The sequence below is a fragment of the Eriocheir sinensis genome, chromosome 69 (assembly GCF_024679095.1).
Source record: "Eriocheir sinensis breed Jianghai 21 chromosome 69, ASM2467909v1, whole genome shotgun sequence".
In the NCBI taxonomy this organism is placed as follows: Eukaryota; Metazoa; Arthropoda; class Malacostraca; order Decapoda; family Varunidae; genus Eriocheir; species Eriocheir sinensis.
In genome coordinates this window covers 6241655-6251876 of record NC_066577.1, presented here as the reverse complement: position 1 = coordinate 6251876, position 10222 = coordinate 6241655, and the positions used below count along the sequence as shown (strand labels likewise).

Genomic DNA, 10222 nt, shown 5'->3' with positions numbered 1-10222 from the left:
ATTCCACAGTGTCCCCGTAGAGACATACCTCCAACACTTTCCATTTTCTATTACCCTTGGAGCATGGGCCATCCTACCTGTTAACCCTTCGGGGAAACTCAACAGAACCGCAGGATGGGATGCCCACCGCTATGCCACCACTGTCATGACCCGGGTGTTTATTTTTGTATTTCCTCTATTTTCCCACACGAGAAATTAATCAAGACAAGGAGAAGGTATTCCCGGGTGCCTGGGATTGAACCCGCGACCAGTGTGACGGGAGAGCCACCCCTTACCGGGTCGGCCAAAGAGGTACCCAGCAGGCTAAGTGGGTTATGGGAGGCTCTCTTATCAGACCTAGTCGATCGTGGCACTAAACATGCTGTCACTGAAACCTTTACAGATACACCTTAAATACCTGATAGTTTTAAATCATAACAATACCAAAGACTTGTTGCACAGTGTTGATCACTGGACGGTTGCCTCTAGAGTCCGGGTTGATGGCTGGTCTTCAGGACAGCATGTGGGGTCTTGGGAGGTCATTCTTGATTCAGTTGGAGAGTTCTTCCTCCTCCTCTTCCTCCTCCTCCTCCTCTTCCTCTCCCCCGGTAGGCTTGCTTGAGGGGCCTGGATGGTGTTCGGCCCCAGCCCGTCATGGCGCAGGCAAGTGTTTATAGTGGTGCCATCTTCTCTTGGCTCATGCTGCCCCCAGGAACTCCTCCTTGATTCACTTGGACGGTTTCCTCTCGAGTCCGGGTTGATGGATGGTCTTCAGGACAGCATGTGGGTAGTTTTAAGCCACTCGGCGGTGACTGAAAAATCCCAGGTGGTAGCGTGGGGATTCGAACCCGCGTCGTCCATCACGCGGTGAATGTGGGCCCAGCACGCTACCACTCAGCCACTGCCTACCTAAAATTCATAATGGATGCCAGAGTACAAGTTGTTCTTCTAAAAGTGTACAAACTTTTGGAGCCATTTTGAAATAATTCACATGCTTGTATTTTCATTGTTGACATTATTACAATGGCTTATATTACATCTTAATTCTAGGTGGTGTTCTGGCTCCTCCTCCTCTCAGGGGGCTTCGTGGTGCAGTGGTTAGCACACTCGGCTCACAACCGAGAGAGCCTGGGTTCGATTCCCGGGCGGAGTGGAAAAATTTGGGCGGCTTTTCCGATACCCTACGCCCCTGTCCACCCAGCAGTGAATGGGTACCAGGTATCTATCTTCCTCTCTCCTCCTCTTCCTCTATCCAACTAATTTATCCTCTTCCTCTTCTTCATTTCCTTCTCTCCATCCTCTCCTCTCTATCCTTATCCTGCAATCAGTTATCCATTCTCCCACCCTTCCTATTCATTCATTCTTCCTCACACTATCCTAACTCAGGGGAAAGTGTGTCGTGGGAGTCACTGAGGGCGGAATGACCACAGGGGAACGCGCGCACCTGTAACCTGGGACACATGCTTACCTGTTGTCCCGTAGCGCCCTTTCCCTAATGTTGAGTAGGTCAGCGGGGAGTATCAGGTCACCTCTCCTCCTGAAATTGACCTCTCTTTCGGCCAGCCCTCTGAACTCTTTTTAGGAGCTGTAAGTAGCAGGCTTTTTTATAGTTTTTTTTTTAATGCCCTTCGTGTAAAAGAAAGAAAAAAAAGTGATGTAGGAAAATGTGTTCTTGGAGTCACTGAGGTATTTTTAATGTATTTTGCTATTTTTTTTTTTTTTTATATCTTGGAGTAACTTATTTATTTTTTATTTTGCATCATTTATTGCGATGTTTATTTATTTACGTATTTTTTTCTTTGTAATAAGACATTTCCTTGCCCAAGAACACCTATTTGACAAGGCTTTCGTAGGAGTTGTGGGCATTTCCAGTAGTAGTTTTATGACCCTGGTGGTAGTGTGACCCTTCCTCTGTACCGTGAACCTAAAGAAACACACATTTGACAAGGCTTTCGTAGGAGTTGTGGGCATTTCCAGGGGTAGTTTTGTGACCCTGGTGGTAGTGTGACCCTTCCTCTGTACCATGAACCTAAAGAAACACACATTTGACAAGGCTTTCGTAGGCGTTGTGGGCATTTCCAGGGGTAGTTTTGTGACCCTGGTGGTAGTGTGACCCTTCCTCTGTACCATGAACCTAAAGAAACACACATTTGACAAGGCTTTCGTGGGAGTTGTGGGCATTTCCAGGAGTAGTTTTATGACCCTGGTGGTAGTGTGACCCTTCCTCTGTACCGTGAACCTAAAGAAACACACATTTGACAAGTCTTTCGCAGGAGTTGTGGGCATTTCCAAGGGTAGTTTTGTGACCCTGGTGGTAGTGTGACCCTTCCTCTGTACCCTGAACCTAAAGAAACACCTATTTGACAAGGCTTTCGTGGGAGTTGTGGGCATTTCCAGGGGTAGTTTTGTGACCCTGGTGGTAGTGTGACCCTTCCTCTGTACCATGAACCTAAAGAAACACACATTTGACAAGGCTTTCGTGGGAGTTGTGGGCATTTCCAGGAGTAGTTTTATGACCCTGGTGGTAGTGTGACCCTTCCTCTGTACCGTGATCCTAAAGAAACACACATTTGACAAGGCTTTCGTAGGAGTTGTGGGCATTTCCAGGGGTAGTTTTATGACCCTGGTGGTAGTGTGACCCTTCCTCTGTACCATGAACCTAAAGAAACACACATTTGACAAGGCTTTCGTAGGAGTTGTGGGCATTTCCAGGGGTAGTTCAATGACCCTGGTGGTAGTGTGACCCTTCCTCTGTACCGTGAACCTAAAGAAACACACATTTGACAAGGCTTTCGTAGGAGTTGTGGGCATTTCCAGGAGTAGTTTTATGACCCTGGTGGTAGTGTGACCCTTCCTCTGTACCATGAACCTAAAGAAACACACATTTGACAAGGCTTTCGTAGGAGTTGTGGGCATTTCCAGGAGTAGTTTTATGACCCTGGTGGTAGTGTGACCCTTCCTCTGTACCATGAACCTGAAGAAACACTCATTAGAACTTGACGGACCCCATCTTTGACCTTTAGAGATTGTTAATGTGAGAAGCGATGATCTTATAATACCAACCAACATGTAATTCTTATGTGTTTTAATATTTACGCTTATGTTGTGTTAAGGTTTTATTTGTTTTATTTCTTTATTATTTTCTTATATATGTTTTTATCTCCATTTGTGTAACTTAATATTGCTTTTCCATTTCAGATTTTCAACATGTAATTCTTATGTGTTTTAATATTAACGCTTATGTTGTGTTAAGGTTTTATTTGGATTATTTCTTCATTCTTTTCTTATATATGTTTTTATCTCCTTTTGTGTAACTTAATATTGCTCTTCCGTTTCAGATTTTCAACATGTAATTCTTATGTGTTTTAATATTAACTCTTATGTTGTGTTAAGGTTTTATTTGGATTATTTCTTCATTCTTTTCTTATATATGTTTTTATCTCCATTTGTGTAACTTAATATTGCTTTTTCCTTTCAGATTTTCAACATGTAATTCTTATGTGTTTTAATATTAATGCTTATGTTGTGTTAAGCTTTATTTGTTTTATTTCTTTATTCTTTTCTTATATATGTTTTCATCTTCATTTGTGTAACTTAATATTGCTTTTTCCTTTCAGATTTTCAACATATAATTCTTCAGTATTTTATTATTTGATTTTACTGTAATGCCTGCCTTCTATTTTCACTGATATAAGTTTTTTCTTCATTTGTGTAACTCAATTATATATATTTTTTCAGGTTCCCGATGTATTGTTCTGCGTCTGTGGCAAGGAAAGAAACTCCAGCCTTGTATTTCATTGCAAGTCCAGGAAGCCAAGAGTGACAGTCTGACGGAGATGGAGATGTCCGAAGAGGCGATGGTATGCTAACCCAGTGTCCTATGCGGAGTCCAGTATTGTTGTGAGAAGGTTAAGCATGTGTTGTCTCCTTGGGTTGGTCAGTGAGTGCTCTCCTGAACCCCTTGGCTGTGGATTTCCTACCAGAAGACCTCACCAAGCTACAGGAATGGAACAAAAAGTGGCTGCTACAATTCAAGGAAGAAGAGGGGATATCCAGCACACCAATACCACATGGGAAACACTCCACTATCCACCACAGAGGCAGAGAAAGACCTGGGAGTGTATGTTACCAGGCTACCAGTGAAGGGATATCCAGCACACCAATACCACATGGGAAACACTCTACTATCCACCACAGAGGCAGAGAAAGACCTGGGAGTGTATGTTACCAGGCTACCAGTGAAGGGATATCCAGCACACCAATACCACATGGGAAACACTCCACTATCCACCACAGAGGCAGAGAAAGACCTGGGAGTGTATGTTACCAGGCTACCAGTGAAGGGATATCCAGCACACCAATACCACATGGGACTCCACTATCCACCACGGAGGCAGAGAAAGACCTGGGAGTGTATGTTACCAGGCTACCAGTGAAGGGATATCCAGCACACCAATACCACATGGGAAACACTCCACTATCCACCACAGAGGCAGAGAAAGACCTGGGAGTGTGTGTTACCAGGCTACCAGTGAAGGAGAAATCCGTGACAATCGCAGTGGACGGGTTAACCTCAAGATAGACTCCGCAATGCTACCAGTCAACGCACCCAAGTCTGAGGTGTGCGTTATCGTGCTCTGGCAACCTGAAGTCACACGGCATGTCCGACTTCCTGGGTAATATATGATGTATTGGCCATGGACACGTTATGAGGTTGTAGGTTGCCAGAGGATGAGAGTTCATACCTCAGACTTGGGAGAATGACGATTGTGACTGACTAATTTTAAGATGTGAAATGTAGTGTGTGTGTGTGTGTGTGTGTGTGTGTGTGTGTGTGTGTGTGTGTGTGTGTGTGTGTGTGTGTGTGTGTGTTTTCTCTCTCTCTCTCTCTCTCTCTCTCTCTCTCTCTCTCTCTCTCTCTCTCATCTCATCTGACCACAGGACCCACAGATGTATCCCCACAGTATATTGACAAACCCCACAGACACATGCCCCCCGACAAATAATGGACCCCCCCCCCCCCCCTCTCTCTCTCTCTCTCACCCATCTCTATACAACTACCACCACCACCACCATTACTACTACTACTACTACTACTACTACTATTAACTGACCTAGCTGTGTGTACTATTTTCTTACTGATAAATGAAAAAATAAAAAAATAATAATAATAATATGCAAAAAACTAGTGTATTACTTGTGTGTGTGTGTGTGTCTACATGTACGATAAAACCCAAATAAAACCAGACAACCAACGTGTTTTTCATCTTACCACTGTGGGCAGGTAAGGCGTTATGCGAGGGAGTGACGAGGCAACCGCACAGGTGAGAGAGGGGGAGGTTCAAAACACACACACACACACGTACACACACCGTAAGTCTTGTTCCTTAGACACGCCTGTACAGAAAATATAGTAAACATAATAATAATCTTAGGATGTGTTTCATTAAGTCTCCACAAAATAAAGGAAAACAAGACAGATTTAACGCTAACTGAAGGAAAGTTTTATAAATACTGCTTGTGAATATTGAGAAGAGAAAATTTAAGTAAAAGAATACACTCTTAGGTTGTGTTTAATTAAGTCTCCACAAAATAAGAGAAAACGAGACAGATTTACCGCTAACCAAAGGAAAGTTTTATAAATACTGCTTGTGAATATTTAGAAGAGAAAATGTAAGTATAAGTAAACTAATACAGTCTTAGGATGTGTTTAATTAAGCCTCCACAAAATAAGAGAAAACGAGACAGATTTACCGATAACCGAAGGGAAGTTTTATAAATACTGCTTGTGAATATTGAGAAGAGAAAATGTAAGTAAACTAATACAGTCTTAGGATGTGTTTAATTACAGCTCCACAAAATAAAGGAAAACAAGACAGATTTAACGCTAACCGAAGGAAAGTTTTATAAATACTGCTTGTGAATGTTCAGAAGAGAAAATTTAAGTATAAGTAAACTAATACAGTCTTAGGATGTGTTTAATTGCAGCTCCACAAAATAAAGGAAAACAAGACAGATTTAACGATAACCGAAGGAAAGTTTTATAAATACTGCTTGTGAATATTCAAGAGAGAAAATGTAAGTATAAGTAAACTAATACAGTCTTAGGATGTGTTTAATTACAGCTCCACAAAATAAAGGAAAACAAGACAGATTTAACGATAACCGAAGGGAAGTTTTATAAATACTGCTTGTGAATATTCAAGAGAGAAAATATAGGTAAACTAATACAGTCTTAGGATGTGTTTAATTACAGCTCCACAAAAGAAGGGAAAACAAGACAGATTTAACGATAACCGATGGAAATCAAAAGAAAAAACACAATCACCAACACTGTCGTAACGGAAAGTCTGATACACAGAAGAATACAGCCGAGGATGTGTCTGATTTCGCCACAAGATAAAAGAAAACGCAACAAGATTTAACTATAACCGATGTAATTTCTAAAAAAAAAAAGCAATTACCAACACTGTCGTAACGGAAAAAGTTTATGAAAAGAAGAATACATGTGTTCGATTTCGCCACAAGACATGAGACGAGACCAGACAAGCCTTACCGATCAACCCGTCTAAAATTACTGACATACTTGTGTGCCGTCGAGATAGAAAAACAAATGAAATCTTATGTTCCGACACTCCTAATCCTGTATTCAAGGCCTTTACCAATGTGTCCAATTTCACCACAAGACATGAGATGAGACCAGACAAGCCTTACTGATTAACCAGTCTACAATTACAGGTAACTCTCGATTTACGCAAGTTTGGTTTAACGCGTGGTCCAAAATCCAAATAAATGTTTAATTGACATGTTTTTTTCACTTATACGCGATATTTTAAGGAGTGGCCACCAGATGTCTCACGCAACTGGACTCACACGGCCACACAGCTGAGCTCAGTTCTTCCCGCGCGCCACTTGAACAACAATACAGTAACCACGCTGCCCCGCAACTCAACAACAACAACAACACCCTCGCTGCTGTGCTACCACGAGGGGAAGGGCAGCCAGAGGAGGAACCACAAGAGGGAGAGGAGTCAGAGTGATACAGTAGGCAATAAAGGTACAAACCGACCTCTTGTTGGATTTACAGTGTTTTTGAGTTACGCGACCTCCTCCAGGACACAACACTCGCGTAAATCGAGTTACCTGTACTGACAAATACTAGTGTGTTGTCGAGATAGAAAAACAAATGAAATCCTATATTCCGAGACTCTTAATTCTCTATCCAAGGCCTTTACCAACACCGACCAATGTGACGCCCAAGAAAATAGCAATAAATAAATATAAATAAAATACCACTGAAAATCATGTATCCACTCACAACTGCGGAGTCTTCAATACAGAGAGGACAAAATCAGTTACATTTCAAAACGTAAAAAACAACAAGAAAATCAAAGGTGCAAATTCACAAACACACAAACACACAATTTCAATACTAAAAGAAGAATATGTATAATTTCTGCCACACACACACGCACACACACACACACACACACATGGCATTTCTATACACAAAAATATGTATCGATACCTTCACGCACACACACACAAACACACACACACACACACACACAGGGGAGGAAACAGCGCAAGGGTGCAAAAAAAAAAGAAAATATGAAAAAAAAGCCAGTTACTTCTTTTCTTTTTTTCATATATATATATATTTTTTTAACGCCCTTGCACTGTTTTCTCTGCCGTAAAACACACACACACACACACACACACACACACACACACACACACACACACACACACACACACATACGCACGCACACACACCATCAATACTGTATACGCAAAAAATACATTAGCTATACAATTTCTCGTGTTGTCAGGTTACGAGTTACGGACGAATGGGTTACAACTATTAACATTTGTCTGGGTGAGATTTTGTACCACAGTTGATGCACACACACACACACACATACACTGCTGCCCTCGGAGGATTTACCGTGTACGCACATGGATAAACGCACATGAATTTACGCACATGAATAGATGGGTTTGATAATGAGGGAGAGATAGAGGATGAAGGAGATGAAGAAGAGCGGGAAAATGAATGAGAAAAGTTGGAAAGTTTCATAATAATAATAATAATAATAATAATAATAATAATAATAATAACAACAAGGCCATTCTCTCATTACAATCTACACAATCATATATATTTACAACCTTTAATGCCTAGGAAGTTTGTACTGGACACACGCACGCACGCACGCACACACGCACACACACACACACACACTAGCTCAGGTACGTTTGTCGGGCTTCGTTTGTTTGTACGTATGTTTGTTTGTGTTTACTGTTTGTGTGTTTGTGTGTTTGTGTGTGTGTGTGATGTTTTCTCTCTTGCTTGTTTCCACCTCCTCCTCCTTTCTTCCTCTTCCTCTTCCTTTTCCTCCTCTTCTTATCCTGCCATTTACTTATTTCTTCCTCCTCCTTTTCCTCCTCTTATCCCACCCTCTCCCTCTTCCTCCACCTCCTCTTCTCCACTTCCTTGTACTGGAGGTGGAGGGAAGAAGGGAGGTCTTGAACACAAAAAAATGGTGTTTAGTCTTGGTGGGGTGGTGGAGGAGGGGGAGGGGGGGAGGCAGGGCAGGTGTGTGGCAGGGTAACAGGACTCCCTCCCACACACCTTCCCCAACACTAAACACTCCCCGGCACCTTCTACGGGAAAGTGATGGATGGCTTGAGAGATTTATACTTTGTGGTGTGTGTGTGTGTGTGTGTGTGTGTGTGTGTGTGTGTGCGTGTGTGTGTGTGTGTGTGTTCAGGACGTGAGCATAAACTTGGCGGCTAGGGGGAAGTGGTCCGAGGGGCACACGTCGCAGGGCATGGGTCCGTAGTCCCGGGCCTGGCGCGCGGAGGGCAGCGCCATGCGGGCCAGCAGCTTGAGGCGGCCCTCCACGGGCATGCCGTCCGGGCCGCGGCGCCGCGAGTACAGCATGTAGTCCACGCAGCACCACCGCTCCTGGAAGGTGGTCACCTCCGGGGCGCCCTCCCGGCCCTGCCGCCGACCCCGGTACACCGAGTTCAACATGAAGCCGTGAGTCAGCCAGCCGGGGCACAGCAGGGGGTCCACGGCGGCAGTGGCGGGGCGCGGCGCGTCGGGGCGGTCGCTGTGGTGGAGGTGGATGAGCGCCTCCTCCAGGCGGCGCTTGTCGGCCGGGGAGAAGAGCGGCCCGCTCTGGCTCTCCAGCCAGCGGCCCTGGGCCAGCGCGGCGTGCTGGCAGGCCGCCGTGATGCCCAGCGCCGCGGGCAGCAGCGCGGGGCCCAGCCTGGCGCTGTGGCCGCCGCCGCCGTGACGCACCAGCGTGCGTGCCGCCAGGTCCTCGTAGTGCAGGCGGCCGTCGCGCAGGAAGGAGATCACGGCGCTGTGGGGCTCGGCGTTGAGGTCGCCGGCCAGCACCATAGGGAGGTACACCGGCTGGCCCGCCTCCTGCCGCTGGTAGCACAGGCGGTCCAGCTCGGCCATCATGAGCGCCGCCTGGGCCAGCTTCACGTCGTGGCGCCGCGGGTTGTACAGCAGGTGCGTGGTGGCCACCACCACGCCCGCACCTCCGGCCCCGCCCGCGCCCCGCGGCTCCAGGCGGGCGATGAGGCCCACATTGTCGCGGTCCAGCACGGCGGGGGCGTGCGGCTGCAGGTACTCCACGCTGCGGTGCTCCGCCAGGCGCCAGGCTTCGCGCCGGTAGAAGATGGCGCAGCCGTCGGCCTTGTCGCCCGTGCGCTTCTTGTAGAGGCCGCGGTAGCCCCGCGCGGCCAGCCAGGGCAGGAAGTGGCTGTGGTAGTGCGCCGCCTCCACCTCCTGCAGCAGCAGCACGTCGGGGTCCAGGGACTCCACCTCGTGCTGCAGCAGCGCCCAGCGGTACTCCCAGGTGAGGTGCGCCTCGTCACAGCCGCGGTACAGCCCCGCGTTGCCGCGCAGCAGGCTCTGGGCCAGCACGTTGTAGCTCAGCACCGTCAGCGGCACCGCGCCGCCGCGCAGGCCGTGCCGCGCCACGTGCCGCCCCAGGCCCGTCTCGTCCCACGCCCGCAATGCCTCCAGCCGCCGCCGCCGCCGCAGCACGCCGTCCTCCAGGTCGATGCTGGTGTTGGCCAGGCCCGCCACGGCCACCGCCCCCAGGGCCACGAACCCCGCGCGCCGCACCTCCAGGCGCCCGTTGGCCACGCGCGCCGCGCCGTCACCGCCGTCGTCACTGTACTCGTCCGTCTCCACCACGCCGCCGCCGCCGCCGTCGTC

At 46.9% G+C, this 10222-nt stretch overlaps 2 protein-coding genes and 1 long non-coding RNA gene across 13 annotated transcripts in view; 1 reads left to right on the top strand and 2 right to left on the bottom strand.

The window, feature by feature from the left end:
* Positions 1–1713: 1713 nt before the first annotated feature.
* Positions 1714–3048, bottom strand: LOC126988484 (melanoma-associated antigen C1-like). 7 transcript variants are annotated; one of them, XR_007742077.1, is made up of 2 exons: positions 2744–2879; positions 1714–2218 (listed from the first exon to the last, which is right to left on the bottom strand). XR_007742077.1 is itself a non-coding variant. In XM_050846621.1 (2 exons), exons 1-2 carry the CDS (start codon positions 3046–3048, stop codon positions 1759–1761), a joined length of 1185 nt encoding a protein of 394 aa, XP_050702578.1. The 7 variants fall into 7 exon arrangements, 5 of the variants coding, with proteins under 5 accessions (XP_050702578.1, XP_050702580.1, XP_050702579.1 ...); XR_007742076.1 differs by having other exon boundaries at positions 2639–2769; XM_050846621.1 differs by having other exon boundaries at positions 1759–2008; positions 2114–3048.
* Positions 3049–5266: 2218 nt separating this feature from the next.
* On the top strand, positions 5267–7213 carry LOC126988501 (uncharacterized). 2 transcript variants are annotated; one of them, XR_007742105.1, is made up of 2 exons: positions 5267–5545; positions 5683–7213. It is a non-coding gene; the product is annotated as an uncharacterized LOC126988501 (long non-coding RNA). The 2 variants fall into 2 exon arrangements; XR_007742106.1 differs by having other exon boundaries at positions 5300–5545; positions 5814–7213.
* The window catches only part of LOC126988479 (protein angel homolog 2-like), a 12374-nt gene continuing 8232 nt past the window's right edge, over positions 6081–10222 (bottom strand). For all 4 annotated transcript variants that reach the window (XM_050846612.1, XM_050846608.1, XM_050846609.1 and 1 more), the window contains one exon: positions 6081–10222. This exon is cut by the window's right edge and continues 703 nt beyond it. In XM_050846612.1, coding sequence (XP_050702569.1) covers positions 8750–10222 — 1473 coding nt within the window. In that variant the 3' untranslated portion in view covers positions 6081–8749.